The 26221-nt window shown below is 46.9% G+C and overlaps 1 protein-coding gene across 1 annotated transcript in view; it reads left to right on the top strand.

The window, feature by feature from the left end:
* Positions 1-26221, top strand: part of plcb4b (phospholipase C, beta 4b) — a 190191-nt gene that overhangs the window by 130966 nt on the left and 33004 nt on the right. The window contains exons 5-10 of the mRNA XM_084314221.1: positions 8962-9042; positions 9855-9914; positions 12884-13027; positions 13572-14148; positions 14454-15005; positions 18288-18465. Coding sequence (XP_084170347.1) covers positions 8962-9042; positions 9855-9914; positions 12884-13027; positions 13572-14148; positions 14454-15005; positions 18288-18465 — 1592 coding nt within the window. The remainder of the gene's footprint in view (positions 1-8961; positions 9043-9854; positions 9915-12883; positions 13028-13571; positions 14149-14453; positions 15006-18287; positions 18466-26221) is intronic.

Raw genomic sequence — 26221 nt, 5'->3', positions numbered from 1 at the left:
GTCATAGCCCAAGCCCAGGTCCCTGAGCTTGGCTATGAGTATGGAGGGGACTATGGTATTGAATGCCGAGCTGTAGTCGATGAATAGCATTCTCACATAGTTCCCCTGCCTCTTGTCCAGGTGTGATGCTGCTGTGTGCAGCACATGGGATATGGCGTCCTCCGTGGACCTGTTGGGGCGGTATGCAAATTGCAGGGGGTCCATGTTGATGGGGAGGGAGGAGCAGATGTAGCCCTTTACTAGCTTCTCAAAGCACTTCATGGCTATGGAGGTGAGAGCTACAGGGCGGTAGTCGTTGAGGCAAGCAGGCTTGGATTTTTTGGGTACAGGGATAATAGTGGACTTCTTCAGGCAGGTGGGGATGACAGCCTGTTCTAAGGACAGGTTAAATATGTCAGTGAATACTGGGGCCAGTTGGTCGGCACAGACTTTTAGGACGCGGCCGGGGATGCCGTCTGGACCTGCTGCCTTCCTGATATTCACTTTTTTAAAGGTCCGCCTCACCTCATGCTCTGTTACCCTGAACACTGCGCCTCCATCAGCAGCCGACCCCCCCCCCCCCATTGCCGAGGCTTGTGAGCTGGTGTTGTTATTACCAGCATCAAACCTCGCATAGAAGGTATTGAGGTCATTTGCTAAGGAGATGTCACTGTTCAGTTTGAGGGAGGCGCCTTTGTAGTCTGTCATCGTTTTGAGCCCCTGCCACATAGCTCTAGAGTCAGCTTGTTCAAACTGGAGTTCAATTTTATCCCTGTAGCGCCGTTTGGCCTCTGACACTGTCCTCCTTACGTTGTATCGCGCCACCTTGTGGTCATTCATGTTGCCTGCCACTAGGCCGTCGTTGTATGCTTTGGTGCGCTCTCTCAGAGCTTCACGGACGGATTTGTCTACCCAGGGTTTTTGATTTGGGTAAACTTTCATTTTGGAAGTGGGGATTGTTTCTTTCACCCTAGTACAAACATAGTCCAGCACTGTCTCCGTGTAGACATTAATGTTATCTGTGTCGCGGAACACATTCCAGTCTGTGTAGTGAAACACTGACCGGATCGTATCCTCTGACGTCAGATCCCATTTCTGCACCTCTCGCGAGACTACAGGAGTACTTTTAATTCTCTGTTTGTACTTTGGTGAAAGAAAAATGGACGTGTGATCTGATTTACCAAAGCCACTATCAGAATGAGCCTTGTAGCCACCTTTAAATTGCGTGTAACAGTGATCTAGGATGTTACCGCCTCTGGTGTTGCAAGTCACATGCTGATAGAAGTCAGGCAATACCTTTCTCAGATTGGCGCTATTGAAATCTCCCAGTACTAAAATGGCGATTTACGCAGCATATCCGTGTTCCAGTCCCCAATAAGAGTTTTTTCTACCCCCTCCACCCCAGCTAAACACCCATCAAGTGTGTCATAAAAGCCACTCTGTTCTGGTGGTCTATAGATTGTGCCTACTAGTACTGGTTTCGCCCTGTCTAATAAGATTTCAATCCAAACAGTTTCAATTTCATCATGGTTAAGGTCAGTACGGTTGATGTATTTGGTATCCTTGTGTATGTACACACAGACGCCACCTCCATACTGGTTCCTATCCCTCCTGACTATTGAGTAGTTTTCAATTTCAATCTCTGGATCCTGTACAGATGAGTCTAATTTTGTCTCTGTGAAACACAATATGTTAGCCTTACCGTTTAAAAACAACTGTTTGATTTCAGCCAGTTTAGGTCTCAGGCTATTTGTATTAAGATGAAATATGTGTAGTCCATTTTTGCTGGTAATCAGATTGACGTTGTCACACTTGAGGTAACTCTGTTCATTTGAGTCCTGTCCTGTGGTGGGGGGAGGGGGGGCGTTGTTGCTGTTTGTGCCGTGGGTGGAGAGGGGGGGAGGGGGTGATTCTTCTTTGTCCTTTGCTGGAGTCTGTATTCCTTTGTGTGAAAGCCCGCGATGTGGGGGGGGGGGGCTGGTTGATTACAGATATGTCTGATTGAACTCCATTGTGGGGGAGGGGGGGTGCCTTTTGACCTGGCCTCGGCCCGGGTAGACTAGCTGGCATGGCGAGGCCAGCCGAGCTAACCGTCGGGTCCTTGGTGACCTTGATGTCCCGCGCCGCTCTCCCTTTAGCCACTCGCCGAGTCTGCTGGGGCTTCTGTGAGGGTATGTCGCCGCTTGCTGGTCGGCTGGTGCAACTGCTGGCTGAAGCGTCAATTGCGTGGATGCTGTTGGTCTCCGGCGCCGGTGTGAGGAGCGATGCCTCGCTGTTTTGTCCCCGCGACGTGCTGGGCGCCTCGGTTGTGAACCCCGGTTCCTTCCCTCTCGCTGTGGCCTCTCGTGGGTTCTTTTGCAGAGGTGGCAGAGGAGGAATGTTGCTGTTGATCATGTCGCTGGCTGCTGCTTCTTGGGTCAGCAGACTTAACTGTAGTCTCTGGTTCCGTGTCATTACGGGACCAGGGTTCTGATGTATGTCACCCGACATGAGCAGATATAATAAAAACATTGATCTCTTATTACACTTGCCTGTCGGGGGTAATTTCTTTCGTTCCGGATTTGCAGTAAGTACTGTGTGGATGGTCGTGGCTCCGAAGGCTGGATGTTTCCTCTCCATGCCCGTTATCAAGTAGAAGTCGCAATGGGACTGCTGATTTGCGTTTTCGCTACCCTCCACTTCTGTCTGGAGTTGCTGCTTGAGTTGTGAATTCAGGTATAAATCCATAATCCACAGGAGGGAAAGTAGAAAATGCGCAAAGTACTTTTTTGTTGTTGATCTGTTGCGTTGGTTACGAGAGCTGCGTAAAATGCGACCGTCCATGTTGAAGAGAGAGAGAGAGTCCCCCGCCCCCCCCCCCTTTCATGCATACATGCTTTGGGATCGTGCCGATCATATGCAGTTTGAGTTATTTCTGTAGCATCTGTAAAACGGAAATGCCATTGGATATAACGTTAGCAGCTATTAGCCCTATATCTAGCCTTCCAGAAAATATACTAGTCCCAAATCCCGTATAACGCTTATATTCACGGCGCTATAAAATGAGAACCTATTGATGATTTTTTTTTCTTTAAGCCATTTTGAAGGGACGGTTTATGGACTCAATTGACAATGAGAATGGACAGATAGCAATACTATAAAGTATAGATTTAGCTCTACAAACAGCCCCACGTTTGTTTACATTCCCCGGTCCTCTTGACATTAATTAGACTCAGCCCAATGGCCCCGAATGTGTTAACACTTTAACTGCCACACACGAGATATCTCGGGTTTATTTTTACGTGGTTGAAAGCCACTCACGAGATTTCTCTGATTTTTTTTTTTTTTTTTTTAGCGATCTGAAATCATATTGCATCACGCGAGCCTACCCGAGTATATACGAGCTCCGCCGGAGAGCATATGTGGAAAAAAGCGCCCCCTATCGTTTTTCAGATGACATAAGGGATTTTGGAATGGACTCAATGAAAATGGATGGGGAAAAAAATCCGGTAAATGGATGGGGAAAAAAATCCGGTACTCCACATTTTCCAGTCCACTGATCCAGCCGGGGTTACCACAGTTCATTCTGGAGCGTCTGAGCCCCGCTGATCATGGAGTTCTACTGTATCGCGTTGGATCCATACACTTATCGATTTTTTCGAATGGTGATCAGGAATTGGAATATACCAGTTGGATACCATCTGATGTCAGGTAAGGACTCTATGTTATCAGTGTTAGGATAATCAGACTAATTTTGATGAAGTTATAAGCTGTTTTGTGAAATGTCCTCTTTCGGTTTCACTGTAAAAGTCAGAGAGGAAATCAACGGGGCGATTATCCGTGCGCGGCCCGAATGTGCTTGCGTGCACGTATAATATTGATCATCTAGCGTTTATTTGAAAACGATTCATAAAAAGGCCGACGAATATAAACGTTGTGGAATATTCCAGTAAAAGACGATTTTCATAGAATGCTCCAGAATGGGCTGTTTTTTATCTGAAAACGGGTGCTTTTCTAAATGCTCTGAAAACGGAAATGACGCGATAAAAAAACAATCTGCCTTGACAGCACTGACTGGAAAATAGTCTTTGATAATGCGATGGGCAGATTAGACACATAGCCATAATTTAAAACATAGATTAGGCGATATTAACGTTAACATTGGCGCCGATGGTGGCATTCAGGGGGTAAAAAGGAAAACCCGGCGTGGCGCTCAAAGTGTTAAGAGCAGGCTCAGACACACACACGCACACACACACACACACACACATGCACACGCTTGCACACACACATACGTGCACACACACACACATGCACACACACACACACGCACACATGCTCACTCACTCATTTACTCACACACACACACACACACACACACACACACACACACACACACACACACACACACACACACACACACACACACACACACACACACACACAAGCACTCAGGGTGGAATGTAAACGTGCTAGCAGGAGGTTCAGCCACATAACCAGGGGTCTCCTTCTGGGATGGATGGCATCCTCAGTTGATCCCTCTCATGTGTGTGTGTGTGTGTGTGTGTGTGTGTGTGTGTGTGTGTGTGTGTGTGTGTGTGTGTGTGTGTGTGTGTGTGTGTGTGTGTGTGTGTGTGTGTGTGTGTGTGTGTGTGTGTGTAGGTGTGTGTGTGTGTGTGTGTGTGTGTGTTGTGTGTGTGTGTGTGTGTGTGGGGGGGGGGGGTCACTGGGAAACAGCTCTCATATGCTGTATAATATAAACCATGGCGCTGCTCTGTCTCTGTGAAACTGTCTGTTTATGTCTAAGTATATTCGCTTTTGAACTGCACTGCTCATGGTTTCATCCTAGTTGCTAAATGTCAGGCTATGAATACACTGTTAGATTACACACTGGACTATATGGTTATTATTACACTGTGATTATTAATACACTGTTAGATTACTCGTTGGACTATGGTTATTATTATTACTAGGGTTGGGTACCGTTCACATTTGAACCGATACCGGTACCTGTGAATCGATACAGGTACCCAACGGTACCTTTTTTCGGTACTTTACTCTCTAAAAATGACCTCAGTTGTAAAAAGAAAAAAAATGCCAAACTTAACATTAATAATAAACATTATTTATTATCATTATTATTTATTTAGAACAATTTGTAACCACACTTGCGACAGTTTTTGGCTTGCCATTGCCCCGACTGCTTTGTTGTTGAATCAAGTCAAATCCTAGGTAAGTGTGTATTGTGCGCGTGAACGTGAACGTGCGGCACACTTCATATAGGTTTAGTACCGATGTGATTCGGTCGATACCCTTAAAAGTACCGGATAAATGTAAAAAAAAAAATAATGTAATGGATTCGGTACCCATCCCTAATTATTACACTGTGATTATTATTACACTGTTAGATTACACTCTGGACTATATGGTTGTTATTATTACACTGTTAGATTACACTCTGGACTATGGTTATTATTATACTGTGAGATTACACTCTGGACTATTATGGTTGTTATTATTACACTGTTAGATTACACTCTGGACTATATGGTTGTTATTATTACACTGTTAGATTACACTCTGGACTATATGGTTATTATTACACTGTTAGATTACACACTGGACTATATGGTTATTATTACACTGTTAGATTACACTTTGGACTATATGGTTATTATTACACTGTTAGATTACACTCTGGACTATATGGTTATTATTACACTGTTAGATTACACTCTGGACTATATGGTTATTATTACACTGTTAGATTACACTTTGGACTATATGGTTGTTGTTATTATTACACTGTTAGATTGTGTAGGAGGACCTAATGGAAGGTTTTGTTCAGACAGTCCAAGTCAGGCCTATTTATAGTGCCGCTATTAGAATATCTGACGGCAGTATGTCATGTAATGCTTCCAGGAATAGGCTACTTGACTTGACTCATGACTTTGACTATACAGATTGTTATTTGTACAGAACCCTTTTCAAATTATTCCACCGGAGGGGGGGTTCTCTGCTAAATCTGAGTGTGACGCAACTAATCATAGTCGCTATTGCCCAGCTTGGCACGCTGTCATCCAGGAAATGCTACTGTAACTGCTAATGTGAAGCTCATATTATGAATTGATACATAATAGGGATCGATGCACGAAAACAACCATATTTTTCAGGAAATCTCCTAGTTATAACAAGATTATGTAAGCTAAGAAATATCATGTTTGGGTGAAATACATTTTGGTGAACTGTTTAAGTAGAGATTTTGCTTAGCTATTACCTAAGGAAGGAGACAACTGTTGCCAAGGAATGTAAGCCATTCACCAGAAATCACTGCTCAGTGACATAAATACACTCTTTCTGTGCTCATCTTCCCCTCCGTATGAAAGGGAAAGAAAGGGGTTTTCTTTTATAGGGGTGTCTGGGGATGGACTGGATGTGGTAGGGTGCTCTAGGTTTAACGTTCGTTTGGGTACCTAGGCTCTAATACAAAAAAGCGATTGCTTTGCTACCATGAACTGTATACAACTGTGAGAATGCAACACGTTGGGCGGCTAGGTGGTGCAGTGAGCAAGGCGTTCACCACCAATGCAGGAGACACTGGGTTCGAGCCCAGCTCTCCGCATTGCTATCAGCTTGGCTGGTCGTTCATACTAATACAATTGGCAGTATTAGGGGGTGGGAAGCTGATGGGTGGGGATCGGACATTGTGGACAGCGACTCCTACAGGTCGGTTGGTGCGCCTGCGCAGCAGAATCAGGAAGCGACCGGAGCGGCGTGTCCCTCCCACGCAGACCCTCGCCGCTGAGAGATTGCGCTGTGCTGGTGAAAAGATGCGACGGCTGCCTCCTCGAGTACCGGAGGGGACACGTGATGCAAGGCTTCGTCCACATTGCAGCCGGCTTGTGGGAGGCATGGCCTAACGGCGTTCGAGACAGGGGAGGGTAGAATTGGACGATACGAAATTGGGATGGGAGAAAAATAGAAAATGGGAGAAAAAGTAGATAAAAATAAAAGAGAATGCAACACGTTGAGCGTGTTGTGTGGAGGCTTGAAGCAAATGCTTTGTCGTATCGGAGGTGCTTCCTTGCTTTGCACGAAATACTCTTGCTGCAGTTATTGCGGATTCCATCTCTTTTGTTCAGCGTTTGTTGAGCGTTTGCTGCTCAACAAATGTTCTAGTGAAAGTAAACAAGAGTCTCCACTCACATGCTCAGCTGACACAACCACGTGATCGGGGAAATTATGTTAGATTGTTAGGTCTGAGCAACAGGTCCTGGTAGTTGAGTTTTTTTTTCAATGTAGCCACTGACCTATATGCAGTGGGGGGGAAAAGATGATGGTTCTTCTTGTAATCTTTACTCACACAAGTGCTCAAATTTTTTCGATTCGCACATCTATTTTTAGTCACAAATGTGAGTGAAACACTCGCACTGTCAAGCCCTGCACACATATAGAACAGTGTACACTATGTATGGCCGTCAGTAATGTAATCAAAGTGTGGGTTGGCGGATTGAAATGAAAAATGTTTGTGTAAGATAATCAGGCTAAAGTGCGTACTTTGTGTTGAGCTGCATTGTGGCTGCTGTGTTTGATACCAGTTGATAGATGTAGACAGATGCCTGTATGTGCTATAAGCAGGCTGCACACACACACACACACACACACACACACACACACACACACACACACACACACACACACACACACACACACACACACACACACACACACACACACACACACACACACACACACACACACACACACACACACACACACACACACACACACACGCGCGCATGTATGTGTGTGTGTGTGTGTTCACATCTTTGGAAATTAATTCAAGTGTGTATGTCTGTGCTTTTGTGTGTGTATTTGTGCTTAGGTTTGTGTACAGTGATGTGTGTGTGTGCCTACGTTCCTATACATCTTAGAATAAATTTCAAGGTCCTGGTGCTCACTTTTAGAGCTTTGCATGGCCAGGCACCAGAATATTTAACCGACCTGCTGGAACCATGTTGTGCCCAGCAGGACCCTGAGGACAGCTGACCAGGATCTGTTGGTCATTCCGCGCACCAGGTTGATCACCAAAGGTGACAGAGCCTTTCAATCTGTAGCGCCTAGACTCCTCGTGGCCTAAGAGCTGCAGCGTCTGTTGACATTTTTAAAAATCAGCTAAAAACATTACTGTTTAAACAGGCCTTTGGGTAATGGTTGAGCTTCTCCTCCAGGTATAAAATATGTCTTTTGTTTTTGTTTAGTTTTGTTTCTCTGTGATGCATTGTGTTTTTGTTCTGTCTCTTATCTCTTGAATGGTTCTTGCTTTTTATTTTTATATTTTATATTTTATTTGATTTCTGCTGTATGTAAAGCACTTTGTGAGTTGTCTCTGTGAAAAGTGCTATATAAATAAACTTTACTTACTTACTTACTTACTTACTTACTTACTTACTTACTTACTTACTTACTTACTTACTTACTTACTTACTTACTTTCTTACTTACTTACTTACTTACTTACTTACTTACTTACTTACTTACTTACTTACTTACTTACTTATTACTTACTTACTTACTTACTTACTTACTTACTTACTTACTTACTTACTTACTTACTTACTTACTTACTTACTTACTTACTTACTTACTTACTTACTTACTTACTTACTTACTTACTTACTTACTTACTTACTTACTTACTTACTTACTTACTTACTTACTTGTTACACACTTGTGCTTAAGTGTGTGTACGTTGATGTGTCTTTGTGGGGGTGTTTATGCGCGCGGGGGCTAGTCGGTGTGTGCGTCTCTCTGGCCAGGTACATCTCTGAAAATGAATGATCTGCTACTGCTGTTTGTCTGGTTACGTAATCCCCTGGGAGTCTGTCTAACAGATCTCCTGTTTAATGTTCTGCTGTGTCAAATAAAAGCCCCAGATTGATGGACAGCTTAAAAATACACCTTTACCCCCCCCCCCCCCCCCCCCCTTTCCCCTTTTCCTCAGGACCCGTACGTCTTCGAGCCCAATTGTCAGATGAGGGTCGACGAGTTTGGCTTCTTCATCACATGGAAAAGTGAGGGAAAGGTAACGACCGGCACCTTTTCATGTGCATCATGTGTCTCCTGTCTTCATATTTAAAAAACGTTCTAAAGAGAACAGCAGCGAGGCTGCGACGCATTCCGGAGAGAGAGAGTGAGCTAGAGTGAGAGAGAGAGAGAGAGAGAGAGAGAGAGAGAGAGAGAGAGAGAGAGAGAGAGAGAGAGAGAGAGAGAGAGAGAGAGAGAGAGAGAGAGAGAGAGAGAGAGAGGCCAGGTGGAGGGCGCTGACGCTGCTCAGTAGGAATGATGTCCATTTTATAGTGGATTCTTTATTTGTCAACAGGTTTATTTTATTCAATGTGTGAATCCGAAGGCGGGACAGGGTACAATAAGGTCACAAGAGGGTGGTTGCCTGAAATGGAACAGAAGGCTCTCTGCACTAAAATATAGCAAGCGCTCCTTGAATCTGACCGGACCAGAACCAGACTTTGAATGTCTTTAGGTTTTAATGACGGAAGAAGTGGGAGCTCTTTTGTGAAGAATGATAATAAAGGTGTAAACAGTATTGAGTTAGTCATAATGTGGGTCACATCCACCTTCAATATATAACTATAGCTGAATAGCCGTTGTTAGGCGACAAGGGCTTGTGCTGAAGCTGCTGTGTATTGTTATGGAAGTAATTGCAAATATATCTCTCCCTCTCTCTCTCTCTCTCTCTCTCTCTCTCTCTCTCTCTCTTTCTCTCTCTCTCTCTCTCTCTTCTCTCTCTCTCTCTCTCTCTCTCTCTCTCTCTCTCTCTCTCTCTCTCTCTCTCTCCCTCTCTCTCTCTCTCTCTCTCTCTCTCTCTCTCGCCCTCAGGAAGGACAGGTTCTAGAATGTTCTCTCATAAACAGTATCCGTGTGGGAGCCGTGCCAAAGGTAAGACCTTGGGGAAGACAATTTCCTCTCCTCCGCTCCCTCCGCCCACTCATCTCTCCCTACCTCCTTGTTCTCTCTCTAGCCGTCTCTCCTCTCCATCCTCCCCTTCACCCCCCCTCCTCCTCCTCCCTCCTCCCTTTGAACCTCTCTCGTCATCCATTTGTCTGGTGACCTCTCACCCTGACTGTCCGAGCTACCGGTGCACAGTCATAATTGGGGGGAGTGCTGCATCAGGCAGGTCAGCCATACTAAAACTGACCAAGGGTACAGCGGACAGTCAGAGGAGCCGGATTCTTCAGGGTGGTCACGGGGGTTCTTTTTAGGGAAAGGGACTCAATAATAATAATAATAATCTATTAATCTAATCTAATGATAACTATTATTATCATTTATTTATTTATATATTCTTCTAATTTTCAGTTGATTTTTTATTCCTTTTCTGTACTTTGTTTGAAACTGGTTTGCCTTTCTCCCGGCAAACACGGCGACCACTGTCAATGTGGAGGAGGGTCAATTTAGTTTTGAGCTATTCCCATATTCCCGGGGATTGGACATGACAACGTGACATAATTCACACATCTTGCATACCACATGTGTTGTGGAGTGAATCAGGCTTAAGAGTGCACCTGCATATGAATCAGGCTTTACAGTGCACCTGCATGTGAATCAGGCTTTACAGTACATCTGCATATGAATCAGGCTTTACAGTACATCTGCATATGAATCAGGCTTTACAGTGCACCTGCATGTGAATCAGGCTTTACAGTACATCTGCATATGAATCAGGCTTTACAGTGCACCTGCATGTGAATCAGGCTTTACAGTACATCTGCATATGAATCAGGCTTTACAGTGCACCTGCATGTGAATCAGGCTTTACAGTACATCTGCATATGAATCAGGCTTTACAGTACATCTGCATATGAATCAGGCTTTACAGTACATCTGCATATGAATCAGGCTTTACAGTGCACCTGCATATGAATCAGGCTTTACAGTACACCTGCATGTGAATCAGGCTTTACAGTACATCTGCATATGAATCAGGCTTTACAGTACATCTGCATATGAATCAGGCTTTACAGTACACCTGCATGTGAATCAGGTTTAACAGTGCACCTGCATATGAATCAGGCTTTACAGTACATCTGCATATGAATCAGGCTTTACAGTGCACCTGCATGTGAATCAGGTTTAACAGTGCACCTGCATATGAATCAGGCTTTACAGTACACCTGCATGTGAATCAGGTTTAACAGTGCACCTGCATGTGAATCAGGTTTACCTGCATGTGAATCAGGTTTAACAGTACACCTGCATATGAATCAGGTTTAACAGTGCACCTGCATGTGAATCAGGTTTAACAGTGCACCTGCATGTGAATCAGGTTTAACAGTACACCTGCATGTGAATCAGGTTTAACAGTGCACCTGCATGTGAATCAGGTTTACCTGCATGTGAATCAGGTTTAACAGTGCACCTGCATATGAATCAGGCTTTACAGTACACCTGCATATGAATCAGGCTTTACAGTACACCTGCATGTGAATCAGGTTTAACAGTGCACCTGCATGTGAATCAGGTTTAACAGTGCACCTGCATGTGAATCAGGTTTAACAGTGCACCTGCATGTTAATCAGGTTTACCTGCATGTGAATCAGGTTTAACAGTGCACCTGCATTATCGATCTACCATGCAGAGACTCTCAAGGAGGTTTGATTGTGGACCTTCTCTTTCCAATACATTCACACAATTACAGTATCTTGTATAAGACGTTTAAAATCACCCAGAGGTATGATATTCACTAAATTCAGATTCATAATGCAGATTATTCCATGTCCACAGTGCATAATAGGAGAAAGCTCCCAGTTCTGGATAACCGCTCTGGGAGCGTAGCGAATAGCTGCTGGAGTTCAGTACAGCAGGGAACAGAGATAGAGAGGTAGTTTACCTAGTAATGCTTTATAAATAGAAACATGTGAATGTTGCAGTCGTGTATCCAGGGATGTCCAGCCCACTAATTGGTACAGTGGTTTGCATTAGTAATAAAACGTAGTGATGCATGATTCACTGAATGAAGGCTCTGTAAGACAGTGGAAGCTGCATGAATGTACACAACATCACCGTAATCAAGTACAGACATAAAAGTAGCTTGGACAAGTGTTTTCTTGGCATTAAAAGAAAAACAATATTTTTCCCCAAAATGAAAGCAAGTTCTAGAATTGTCTCTCATACACATGTTCTCTCAGGCCAGAACACCAGCACTAGTGCTCTGGCCTGATCTAAAGACAGACTGAGATGCAGTTAAGAGGTTCCTTTCAAGCAGACATCGCTTTAGCTGCAAATTTACTTGCTTTTCCAAGATCTTTGCTAGAATTGACTAGAGCTAGAGTTTGGAGATTGGGCGATAATAAGAATGTAGGCCGCTTTCCAGATTCTAGGTATTGAGTTGGTTAAGAGACTAAAAAAGATGAGCAATGGGCTCTGCAGTTATGTCTGCTGCTACTCCAGATGATCAGGACCCGCAGACCTTTTGGTGTTATGAGACCCTTGCCGGCACTTTAGCCCTACAGTAGGTTTAGTGGCCATGGCCGTGGCTCGTGCGTCCGACCCAGTTTAGTGGTCTTTGGCTCAAGCACTTCACACCGGAAGATAGGAAGCACACTATTACAAGGCACCCTGTCCCTCTCAAAGTGACTGTTCTCATCATGTAATGAAAAACTGTCTGCATCAAGTGGGTCTACAATATTATTAGTTAAATACTGTTAAATAGTTAAATACTGTCAAAGTTAAATACGGTAACACAGTGCAGTTGAATATTGTGATAAAATGTTAACCAATGTTCTCACTGTTTTTTTTTTTTTTTGTATCTCTCTCTCTCTCCATCTCCATCTCTCTCTCTCTCTCTCTCTCTCTCTCTCTCTCTCTCTCTCTCTCTCTCTCTCTCTGTGTCTGTGTCTCTGTCTCAGGACCCTAAGATCCTGTCGTCATTCGAGGCCATAGGAAAGACAGAGGCAGATTTGGAGGGCTGTGTTATCTGTATCTGCAGTGGGGGGGACCTGGTCAACCTGAGCTTCATGTTCATGGTGGCGGAGAACCCCGACACGGCCAGGGTGAGGATATGATATGTGTGGTTTCACGGGTTTCAACTTAACCACAATAACCAACCTTGGGCAACGCTGGCTTGCTTTGCCTATTGGACTGCTCTGTGCGTTCGAGTGCGGCAGCTGAAATGTTTTGATCAAATCCACCAATCACCAACCAGGGCTCCGCCCCCCAGCCAGTATTATAAGCTGGCGTTTAGCGTATGTTCACCTTTCCATAGATCCTTTCAGAAACCTGTGTGTTATACTACATAACAATGTTATGTACATGTTGCTTAACCTATTGGAATAAGGAAGTGATGCATAGCCCTGATACCCTGTTGAGACCAAAAGAGACCAAGATAGGAGATAATGGGGGAACATTATTAGTTTTAAAACTTAAAAGACCTAAAAGGAGAAGCAAGGGGGGGGGGGGTTATAGAGCAAAGAAAACTAAAGGGGAAGGAGACCTTGGAAGAATAGATTATAACATAACCTGAAAAGGGTCTGGGGTTCCCAGTGTGTAAAGGAGGGAGGACTCCCGAGCTGAGAGAGAGTTCTCTGGCACGTCCAGCAAAGAACATCTGATGAAGGGGCATGGAGAAGACCTGGCTGCCCACATGGAGAAGACCTGGCTGCCCACATGGAGAAGACCTGGCTGCCCACATGGAGAAGACCTGGCTGCCCACATGGAGAAGACCTGGCTGCCCACATGGAGAAGACCTGGCTGCCCACATGGAGAAGACCTGGCTGCCCACATGGAGAAGACCTGGCTGCCCACATGGAGAAGACCTGGCTGCCCACATGGAGAAGACCTGGCTGCCCACATGGAGAAGACCTGGCTGCCCACATGGAGAAGACCTGGCTGCCCACATGGAGAAGACCTGGCTGCCCACATGGAGAAGACCTGGCTGCCCACATGGAGAAGACCTGGCTGCCCACATGGAGAAGACCTGGCTGCCCACATGGAGAAGACCTGGCTGCCCACATGGAGAAGACCTGGCTGCCCACATGGAGAAGACCTGGCTGCCCACATGGAGAAGACCTGGCTGCCCACGTGGAGAAGACCTGGCTGCCCACATGGAGAAGACCTGGCTGCCCACATGGAGAAGACCTGGCTGCCCACATGGAGAAGACCTGGCTGCCCACGTGTCTTCCACTGAGACCCCTCTGAGAGAAAGGGCATGGAGAAGACCTGGCTGCCCACGTGTCTTCCACTGAGACCCCTCTGATGAAGGGGCATGGAGAAGACCTGGCTGCCCACGTGTCTTCCACTGAGACCCCTCTGATGAAGGGGCATGGAGAAGACCTGGCTGCCCACATGTCCTCCACTGAGACCCCTCTGATGAAGGGGCATGGAGAAGACCTGGCTGCCCACATGGAGAAGACCTGGCTGCCCACATGGAGAAGACCTGGCTGCCCACGTGTCTTCCACTGAGACCCCTCTGAGAGAAAGGGCATGGAGAAGACCTGGCTGCCCACGTGTCTTCCACTGAGACCCCTCTGATGAAGGGGCATGGAGAAGACCTGGCTGCCCACGTGTCTTCCACTGAGACCCCTCTGATGAAGGGGCATGGAGAAGACCTGGCTGCCCACGTGTCTTCCACTGAGACCCCTCTGATGAAGGGGCATGGAGAAGAGCTGGCTGCCCACATGTCCTCCACTGAGACCCCTCTGATGAAGGGGCATGGAGAAGACCTGGCTGCCCACATGTCCTCCACTGAGAGCCCTCTGATGAAGGGGCATGGAGAAGACCTGGCTGCCCACGTGTCTTCCACTGAGACCCCTCTGATGAAGGGGCATGGAGAAGACCTGGCTGCCCACATGTCCTCCACTGAGAGCCCTCTGATGAAGGGGCATGGAGAAGAGCTGGCTGCCCACATGTCCTCCACTGAGAGCCCTCTGATGAAGGGGCCTGGAGAAGAGCTGGCTGCCCACATGTCTTCCACTGAGACCCCTCTGAAAGAAAGCAGGGGAGGCAGATACTCCACACATAGAGTGGGCTCTGGTTCCAATTGGTGGGGTCTGTTCAGCTTGGATGTAACAGTGAGATCCTCTCTCACAGACATTGTTTGGGCAGAGCTCCAGCACATTAATGTGGTAGGCAGGGTTGTCTGTCCATCTGACCCCCCCCCCCCCCCCCATCTGCCCCTAACCCCCCGCCCTATCAGGGAGCGTGTTCCACAGAATGGGTAGGCACATCACTGATAGAGCAGTGACTGCCCTGTGAGGTTGAAACAACTGTAGAGATGTTAGAATGTCCTCTTGATGTTGAGGAGAGAGAGAAGCCATCGTGGAGGTTCAGTATGACGCCCAAGTACGCCATTGAACGGCTAGGGAAAAGGAGCGCCCTTTTTTCTCAGTTGAGCAGAAGCCAACGGGGGATACTGTAGACTACGTGTAGATGTCCCACCAGTTGCCTGGTGTGATGTGTGGCATTCTGTCTCCTCTGTCTGGAAAGTGTCCAAAATGGACAGAAAATAACAGGGTCAATACAGTACGCATTCTGAACGTCTTCACAGCAAACAGCTGATTCTGAGTGACGTGGGACCCAGAAAGGGGCCTAATAACCCCTGTTTTCTTGGGAACCTAAAAGTAATGGGAGTAAATGGCATCCATGGCATCCTGTGGTGGCATGATGGTTATGACTTGTATCAATAGCAGAGTCTGACACTGGGCAGAGAGGGAGGATGCTGCTGCCATGTCTTGACATGGGGCGACAGTGGCTCAGGAGGTAGAGCAGTCGTCTGGTAATCGGAAGGTTCCCGATTAGATTCCCGCTCCTCCCAAGCAGCGTGTTGAAGTGTCTTTGAGCAAGACACCTAACCCCTAATTGCTCCCGATGATAAAAGTGCTATATAAATGCACCATTTACCATTATTACCGTCTTGTCTCACACAGAACTGAGAGCGGGAGGGGGGGCACACATTGTAAGGGATGTCCCCAGCTTCAGTGTCCTGTCTAGCCATTCTGACAGGTGACACTATATTCACCATAATGTGTAGTAGTAGAGTTGAGGTGAGCTGGCGAAGATCGCGTTGTACTTAAGGCCTATCACGACATTTGTTGGATGATATATTATCCCAGAAATAATTGTGATAAATTGTATTATCATCGTTTCAAGACCATTGTATGCCACTGATATACTGATATTATAACGTGCGCATTTCACCTTACTTTGCCGCACACAAAGTTGGCATTTCAGGGCTCTAGATTGCAAGCAATCTACCCCCACTTTGGGAACCACTGGCCTACATAACTCATTCAAGCTATCAAGTGCCTAAATTAATCTGTCTATAGCTGATTCTTTTGAAGAGCAAAATAAGGGAGAGAGGAGAGAGAAGAGAAGGATGAGGGAGAGAATCGTGCAGTTACTGAAGGGTGCGGATGATGGAGGGAGAGCAAGCGGTTCTGACTCGTTGAGTCTGATGCGTGACGTCTGAGCCTCTCCTGATTGCTTTTCAGCACTTAGATGAAAATTATTCACTCAATGGAGGAGAATGAAACGGTCATCCAGTTGACATACTGGCTCGTTCACGTTAATGGGCTCTCCTCTCCTATCCGGCTTAAACCCAAAAACGTTCCCACACCAGAGCTCTGGAACGCGGCTTTGAAACCAAGTCCATTTAATCGTGCAATTATCTGGAATTACAGTATGCAGCCATCGGCCTTCAAGTAACACACGTCATCTCCACGTCACCTGGTTCACTGTCTGTCTGTGTGTGTGTGTGTGGCTGCATTTTTTATGGCTGCATTTTTATATAGCGCTTTTATACAAAGGGCTTTACAATTTGTTCCTCATATTTTACCCATTCACACACCGATGGCAGAGGCAACCATGCAAGGTGCCAACCTGCGCATCAGGAGCACGTAGGGGTTAAGTGTCTTGCTCAAGGACACTTCGACACGCTGCCCGGGAGGAGAGGGAATCGAACCGGGAACCTCCGGATTACCAGACGACTGCTCTATCTCCTGAGCCACTGTCGCCGCTGTGCCACTGTGTGTGTGTGTGTGTGTGTGTGTGTGTGTGTGTGTGTGTGTGTGTGTGTGTGTGTGTGTGTGTGTGTGTGTGTGTGTGTGTGTGTGTGTGTGTGTGTGTGTGTGTGTGTGTGTGTGTGTGTGTGTGTGTGTGTGTGTGTGTGTGTGTGTGTGTGTGTGTGTGAGGAGGGGGCTGTGTGGAGCTGCCTGAGCCCTGCCTCCCAACACAGATTGCAGTGTGACTGGTTGAAATTGTGACATTCTTACGTAAACTGTAAACACACATGTAAACACAATGGGCAATATCGAGGTCAGCGAAATGATCAAGTTCATGTCCATATACCGTACGATAAGTCGATAACTATCGACAATTATCGCAACAATGAACTGGTTCTGTACCGGTCTCATCCACGGTGGACTCTGATCAAAGGGGAGGGCTAGCTGACGGGAGGCCTGGGTTTACCAGCCTACTGGTAACTGATAGCTTGTTCTGCTCTGCGGCGTGAGACACTGCTTCCTTGGAAGTCTGTGTGCAAACCGGCTGAGTGGGTGACGTCACCAGGTGTGGCGAGGCTGGCAGCTCCCTCGCCTGGTACACGAGTGTGGACGTCAATGGAGAGTCCACTGGCTTTGAGAGCGCGGCGGGGTTCTGAATGAGAACCGTGTCAGATGAATGACATGTAGTCTCAACAGGCGTGAGGCCAGCGCTGCTGGAGCAGATGGGGGCGGGAGCTGCTGCTTTATGGGAACAGTGAGAAAACAGCCACACCATGTTGGTGTTATGAGGTGGCTGGAATATGTCTGTCAGGGTTCGCATAAGGTCCTTGAAGTGCTTAAAGTGCTTGATAAAAAAAAAGCCAAGGCCTGGAATTCCTTGAAAACAGCCCATTTTTAACAAGGTGCTTAAAAAGTCCTTGAAATTTAAATCAACCATTCGCTTTGAAAGTTGTGTTCATCCATGATCAAATAGTTCGGAATCAAGAAATTGAATTTCTTTATTTAAAGTGTAACTAATTGTCGGAAATAGTTTTAGTTCCCTGAACCAGATGGCATGGTGGGCGGGTATTACCGCCAAAAGTCATCCAGCCGGCAGCCTTTCCTGCGTCACAAGTTCCCGCCCATCAATCCCGACATTGACACCGCAGGGCATGACCCCGCTGACCCCGCTGACCCAGACATCCCTTTCTGAGCATCACCGCCTCCTCCTCCCGCCTGCCCTCTCCCCAGCAACAGCCTCTTTGGACCCTGATTCACACTCTGTAGAGTCTGCTTCTAGGCCTGGTAAATGCACCGGCCCCCCCTCCATCCGCAGCTGCCACCGCTGGTTTTATGCTGGCCAGTGCAGGACAACTGGCCCGTGCTGACAACCGGCCCACCGGCAAGCAGCATCCCAAGCTGGCACCCGCTTGGAGCCATCCCCAAGGTCCCAAAAGTGGGGAGCTGGGCAAGTCCCTGCGCTCCAAACAGGTTCTGTTTCTGCTAAGGATTGGGTTAGTCCCTGCGCTCCAAACAGGTTCTGTTTCTGCTAAGGATTGGGCTAGTCCCCATGCTCCAAACAGGTTCTGTTTCTGCTAAGGATTGGGCTAGTCCCCATGCTCCAAACAGGTTCTGTTTCTGCTAAGGATTGGGCTAGTCCCCGCGCTCCAAACAGGTTCTGTTTCTGCTAAGGATTGGGCTAGTCCCTGCGCTCCAAACAGGTTCTGTTTATGTTGATTATTATGAATCTTTTTTACATAAACAAAACAGATACATCTTCCAAGAAAGACATACTTCCTACCAACAACACAGACCAGGGTTCCCACAGACATTGCAAAATGAAATTCAAGGACTTTCAATTACTTTCCTAAGCACTATTTTTCATTTTAAAAGGGCATTTAAAAGGATACAATTCACTTGACATTAGCTCTGTAGGCAGTGTTATAACTGTGAATACTTAGTTTTACATACATATCGTTTTACAACGATAGCTAACCAACTTTGGTTATCTAGCTAGCAGCAATGGCACAAGGCGGGGATAGTTCTTATCTGTCCGGCCAAGTGGGGACACACTTTGGTTGTATTTAGACTATCGGGCATTTGCTGCTCCTAGTCCATGTGGCACTGGCTTGGCTTCTCTGCTCATTTTGATTGCACTCACAGCACTATCACGCCCTATCTTGTGCGTCAAAGATAAACAGCTGTATGCAATGGTTTAGTAGGAGATCACACAGAAGACAAGATGGCTAACCTGCTCATGTTGAAAGAGGGTGTCGGTTTGCCGACCTCATTGCCCATGGTGTACATGGCCGTGACACTTTTATGGCGGCTCATCAGAACATCAGAACATTGTGATATACAGCCAGCTGGTCTATTCGTGGTCTGTGTTGCCTCAGTTGATATAGCCACGGCCTGCCTGAGGTCAACACTGCCATGGGAATCACTCACCTGTGCACTGGCTTTCTTAGTGATACATTAACGTTTGCTACTACCAAAACGTAACGTGGACAGTGCCAACAGGGATATTAAAGTATCCTATAATTATAGATTAACTTATTTTATCTAATTGTCTCTTATCTTAACACACTCACCTGTGCACTGGCTCTCTTAGTGATACATTAACGACCCCATTCACATTTTAACTCTGTTAAATCTAAATGTTAAAAGTGTTTGCTTTTAGATAGCAGTTCTGTGCTTCAAGCAGCTCATTGGTTCACGTCAGCAGTGTCTTGGTACTGTACCTGCCCTTTTCAAGTCTGCAATTTAGCAATCCGTCTATGGTGTTATCACAGCTGTATGTTGAGGTTTGACCTTCAAACTATTTTGCATAGCCCTGCTAAGAATGTAAGGGTGATTGTGTATGTGTGTGTGTGTGTGTGTGTGTGTGTGTGTGTGTGTGTGTGTGTGTGTGTGTGTGTGTGTGTGTGTGTGTGTGTGTGTGTGTGTGTGTGTGTGTGTGTGTGTGTGTGTGTGTGTGTGTGTGTGTGTGTGTGTGTGTGTGTGTGTGTGTGTGTGTGTGTGTGTGTGTGTGTGTGTGTGTGCGTGCGTGCGTGCGTGCGTGCGTGCGTGCGTGCGTGCGTGCGTGCGTGCGTGCGTGCGTGCGTGCGTGCGTGCGTGCGTGTGTGTGTGTGTTTGCGTGTGTGTGTGTTTGCGTATATGCTTGCTTGTATGTGTGTCTCATTCATGCATTTTGAGTATTGACTCACGGGCAAGGAGAGTACAAATGGGGTCAGACCTGTAGGTATTACAGTCAGCACTGGGAACCATAGGACTCTTAAAGAAACGTCACACTCACGGTCACAAATATGTAGTTTGGTTAAGTGTAGTTTGGACTCTGCACCTTCTCTGTACTGTCCGGAGCTAAATGTTTAGGTTTAGTGGACAGGGGCACTTGGTTGAACTGAATGGTGAGTGTTTGGGTGAAAGTGGCACTTGGACTGTCCTTCCTTAGGTAGGCCCAGTCTAAATAGACACACACTAAATTGTAAAACAGACGGCAACAGACTCCTCAGTCGCATAAACACCCTATAATTTAACAAAAACAACAAAACAGACATTTATGTGCGTCAATAAAGAGTGACAATGATTGATCTGATCTTTTACATTACTTTCCTATTTATTTAAGCATATATCACAGACCTTTGTCACATTGGTATATGATAGTATGCCGTCACGTTTATTTGTCCTGAAAAGAAATCAGATAGCTCTCTCTTTTTTCACCCTACATGTGTTTGCATCCTTGTATCTGTCAGACCCCGGTTCCACAGTGACAGCTACAGTATGCCAACTAGAGCTAGAGACCAATAAGGGCACTGATTTTGATATTTGATAGCTTAAACCTCTGACAATTGATATGTCTGCCAGTATCCTTTTTTTCCTAAGACATAATACAACAAAATAAACATAAAGAAAATAAACAAATTAGCAAATGATCCCTTTTATGATTAGGAAAATATCATTTATTTTATTGATTTATTGCTTTACCACAAGTTCACTTTTAATCTCAGGTTTCTGTCTCACACGACTAAATAGCCTTGTGCTTAAAATAAGAACTACCGTATGTTAGATAGTTATACATAACATTGATTGATTGATTGATTGAAAACTTTATTAACAGATTGCAGAATGGGTACAGTACAGTACAGCTCAATACATACAATTGTTAAGGGGATGCAGACCAGAGAAAGACTTTCGTCTTGTTTACATCAGGGTCCCCCATTTTCAATTCATCGTAACATATATGACATACATGACATACAGATAGACAGTACTGCTACATCTATACATTTATGACATACCAGATTTGCAATTACAGTACTGTTTGTGATACAAAAAGAGTATATACATTTGACGTAGAAACTGTACAGTGGATTGGGTAGGTGGGGGTGGGGGGGGACTGTACATTGGAGGTGGTTGGGTGGGTGGGGGGGGGGTTGGGTAGGAGTGGGGGGAGGTTGGGTAGGAGGGGTGGATGGGGGACACTGTACAACTGTACAAACAAAACTGTACATTGGATTATTGACAAGACCATACTTTTATTTACTGTACATTGGAGGGGGTTGTGTTCGGATATTTACAGGGGCCAGTTTCGAGTTGCAGTCTCCCTTAGGTGTTTTTTGAGAGTGTTTTTGAAAGTGGGTAGTGATTCACATTCCTTTACAGCTGTGGGTAGGGCGTTCCACATTGATGTGGCATAATTGCGAAACGTGTTTAGTCCCTTGTTTGAGCCGAATCTGGGTTTAACATGATTTGTTGAGCTCCCTCTGGTGTTGTGATCGTGGTATTCACTGACCTTTGGGAAGTATTTTGACATGTACATGGGTACCTTGGTCGTGTAGTGTATCTTGTAGACCAGGCCCATTGCAAGTTGCTGTACTCTGTCGTCTACTCTAAGCCACCCTAGGTTATCAAAGTGGGCCGGGGTGAGGTGGGTTCTAGGAGTCAGGTCAAGCAGTAGTCTGACCAGTTTGTTTTGAGATGTTTGTAATTTTGTTTTTAGTGCCTTTGAGGTGCTTTGGTACCATGAGGTGCAAGCATAGTCGTAGTACTCTTGAATGAGTGCTCCTGCCAGAGTCTTCAGGGTATTCTTGTTTACCAGAGAGGAGATCCGGTACAAGAATCGAGTTCGTTGGTTGACTTTTTTTATTACATTGGATCCCATTTTGTCACAGGAAAGATTTGCCTCTAGGATGGAACCCGGGTAGGTTGTTCATGTTGAACATGTTGTTCAAACAAAGATAGAAAATAGGAATGTTCTACTACAGTGTTCCGTAATTCCGTGGCCAGTGCTATAGGAGGCTATAGGGGGCTATAGGAGGTCAGTGCTATAGGAGGCCAGTGCTATAGGAGGCCTCAGTGTTATAGGAGGCCTCAGTGCTATAGGAGGCCTCAGTGTTATAGGAGGCCTCAGTGCTATAGGAGGCCTCAGTGCTATAGGAGGCCTCAGTGCTATAGGAGGCCTCAGTGCTATAGGAGGCCTCAGTGCTATAGGAGGCCTCAGTGCTATAGGAGGCCTCAGGTCTATAGGAGGCCTCAGGTCTATAGGAGGCCTCAGTGCTATACGAGGCCTCAGGTCTATAGGAGGCCTCAGTGCTATAGGAGGCCTCAGGTCTATAGGAGGCCTCAGGTCTATAGGAGGCCTCAGTGCTATAGGAGGCCTCAGGTCTATAGGAGGCCTCAGGTCTATAGGAGGCCTCAGGTCTATAGGAGGCCTCAGTGCTATAGGAGGCCTCAGTGCTATAGGAGGCCTCAGGTCTATAGGAGGCCTCAGGTCTATAGGAGGCCTCAGTGCTATAGGAGGCCTCAGTGCTATAGGAGGCCTCAGGTCTATAGGAGGCCTCAGGTCTATAGGAGGCCTCAGTGCTATAGGAGGCCTCAGTGCTATAGGAGGCCTCAGGTCTATAGGAGGCCTCAGTGCTATAGGAGGCCTCAGTGCTATAGGAGGCCTCAGGTCTATAGGAGGCCTCAGGTCTATAGGAGGCCAGTGCTATAGGAGGCCTCAGGTCTATAGGAGGCCTCAGGTCTATAGGAGGCCAGTGCTATAGGAGGCCTCAGGTCTATAGGAGGCCTCAGGTCTATAGGAGGCCTCAGTGCTATAGGAGGCCTCAGTGCTATAGGAGGCCTCAGGTCTATAGGAGGCCTCAGGTCTATAGGAGGCCTCAGGTCTATAGGAGGCCAGGTCTATAGGAGGCCTCAGTGCTACAGGAGGCCTCAGTGCTATAGGAGGCCTCAGTGCTATAGGAGGCCTCAGGTCTATAGGAGGCCAGGTCTATAGGAGGCCTCAGTGCTATAGGAGGCCTCAGGTCTATAGGAGGCCAGGTCTATAGGAGGCCTCAGTGCTACAGGAGGCCTCAGGTCTATAGGAGGCCTCAGTGCTATAGGAGGCCTCAGGTCTATAGGAGGCCTCAGGTCTATAGGAGGCCTCAGTGCTATAGGAGGCCTCAGGTCTATAGGAGGCCTCAGGTCTATAGGAGGCCTCAGTGCTACAGGAGGCCTCAGTGCTATAGGAGGCCTCAGTGCTATAGGAGGCCTCAGGTCTATAGGAGGCCTCAGTGCTATAGGAGGCCTCAGGTCTATAGGAGGCCTCAGGTCTATAGGAGGCCTCAGGTCTATAGGAGGCCAGGTCTATAGGAGGCTATAGGTCTATAGGAGGCCTCAGTGCTATAGGAGGCCTCAGGTCTATAGGAGGTCAGTGCTATAGGAGGCCTCAGGTCTATAGGAGGCCTCAGTGCTATAGGAGGCCTCAGTGCTATAGGAGGCCTCAGTGCTATAGGAGGCCTCAGGTCTATAGGAGGTCAGTGCTATAGGAGGCCTCAGGTCTATAGGAGGCCTCAGTGCTATAGGAGGCCTCAGTGCTATAGGAGGCCTCAGTGCTATAGGAGGCCTCAGGTCTATAGGAGGCCTCAGGTCTATAGGAGGCCTCAGTGCTATAGGAGGCCTCAGGTCTATAGGAGGCCTCAGTGCTATAGGAGGCCAGTGCTATAGGAGGCCTCAGGTCTATAGGAGGCCTCAGGTCTATAGGAGGCCTCAGGTCTATAGGAGGCCTCAGGTCTATAGGAGGCCTCAGTGCTATAGGAGGCCCCAGTGCTATAGGAGGCCCCAGTGCTATAGGAGGCCTCAGGTCTATAGGAGGCCTCAGTGCTATAGGAGGCCAGGTCTATAGGAGGCCTCAGGTCTATAGGAGGCCAGGTCTATAGGAGGCCTCAGTGCTATAGGAGGCCTCAGGTCTATAGGAGGCCAGTGCTATAGGAGGCCTCAGTGCTATAGGAGGCCCCAGTGCTATAGGAGGCCCCAGTGCTATAGGAGGCCTCAGGTCTATAGGAGGCCTCAGTGCTATAGGAGGCCAGGTCTATAGGAGGCCTCAGGTCTATAGGAGGCCAGGTCTATAGGAGGCATCAGTGCTATAGGAGGCCTCAGGTCTATAGGAGGCCTCAGTGCTATAGGAGGCCTCAGTGCTATAGGAGGCCTCAGGTCTATAGGAGGCCTCAGGTCTATAGGAGGCCTCAGGTCTATAGGAGGCCTCAGGTCTATAGGAGGCCTCAGTGCTATAGGAGGCCAGGTCTATAGGAGGCCTCAGTGCTATAGGAGGCCTCAGGTCTATAGGAGGCCTCAGTGCTATAGGAGGCCTCAGGTCTATAGGAGGCCTCAGGTCTATAGGAGGCCTCAGTGCTACAGGAGGCCTCAGTGCTATAGGAGGCCTCAGTGCTATAGGAGGCCTCAGGTCTATAGGAGGCCTCAGGTCTATAGGAGGCCAGGTCTATAGGAGGCTATAGGTCTATAGGAGGCCTCAGTGCTATAGGAGGCCTCAGGTCTATAGGAGGCCTCAGTGCTATAGGAGGCCAGTGCTATAGGAGGACTCAGGTCTGTAGGAGGCCTCAGTGCTATAGGAGGCCTCAGGTCTATAGGAGGTCAGTGCTATAGGAGGCCTCAGGTCTATAGGAGGCCTCAGGTCTATAGGAGGCCTCAGTGCTATAGGAGGCCTCAGGTCTATAGGAGGCCTCAGGTCTATAGGAGGCCTCAGGTCTATAGGAGGCCTCAGGTCTATAGGAGGCCTCAGGTCTATAGGAGGCCTCAGTGCTATAGGAGGCCTCAGGTCTATAGGAGGCCTCAGGTCTATAGGAGGCCTCAGGTCTATAGGAGGCCTCAGTGCTATAGGAGGCCTCAGGTCTATAGGAGGCCTCAGGTCTATAGGAGGCCTCAGGTCTATAGGAGGCCTCAGTGCTATAGGAGGCCTCAGGTCTATAGGAGGCCTCAGGTCTATAGGAGGCCTCAGGTCTATAGGAGGCCTCAGGTCTATAGGAGGCCTCAGGTCTATAGGAGGCCTCCGCACTGGCCACAGGGCTGCAGATACCGGTGTCAGATGTTATCCACTCACTCATATCCGATTCCTGAGAGGTTTTTTCTGATCGGGACGAGCCTGTGGCCATCAACATAATAATATATCTCACCCAAATGTCGCAACACTATAGTGCTATACCGTGCAGGCATCCGTAACACAAGAATGTGGGTTGTGATGGGGCTATGTAGCGTGATAGGCTGCTAAATGGAGAGTGTAAACAATCGTTTTACATTTTGCTTTGTGAATGAATGAATGAATGAAAACTTTATTTAACGATTGTCTTCCTGCAAAGAAAAGACTCACATAATATATCTTCTTCTTTTTTTATTAAGTATAGCTTAAGATCGTTTAAAAGGTGTGATTTATTAAATCTCAATGCAGTATATATATAGAGAGAAAGCTAACATTATACGTTATTATTCCTTGGATACACTCTTATCACGTGCACTATATCTATAGACGATAATAATGTGAACTGGTGGAAGCTCACATTTTGCAGTGAACAAATGAAGAGATCCGCGAGGCGTTTTCAGCATATAGTGAGTGGAGTTTGGACTCGCTCACCCTAGTCAACCCCACCCCACCCCCACTCGCTGGGGTCCCAGAGGAAATGTGCCTTTACCCTGCATTGCTGTCAATGCAGTTCAAAGGGTTCATTGAAATAAATGCATTCGAACAAGAAACCAATGTATAGTAGACATAGCAATGGCAAAAAAAGTTGCCAGGCCTAATGCGAGCCAGGGAAGTCTTTAGCCCCTTCCGTGACTGCGATGTGCAAGCCAGGGGCTTTATATCTGATATATTTCGGACCCACCCCGAGCTTTTAAGCAGCGTTTGGTGGTCCAAATTAGCCTGGCTACTATGGAGCTGCGAGTGACTGCGTATTCAAAAGCCCCTGGCTTGCACATCGCAGTCACGGAAGGGGCTAGGAA

The sequence above is a fragment of the Notolepis coatsorum genome (assembly GCF_963971535.1).
Source record: "Notolepis coatsorum genome assembly, chromosome: 5".
Classification (NCBI taxonomy): domain Eukaryota; kingdom Metazoa; phylum Chordata; class Actinopteri; order Aulopiformes; family Paralepididae; genus Notolepis; species Notolepis coatsorum.
Note: the sequence above shows the minus strand (reverse complement) of the source record. Positions and strands in the feature narration are given on the sequence as shown.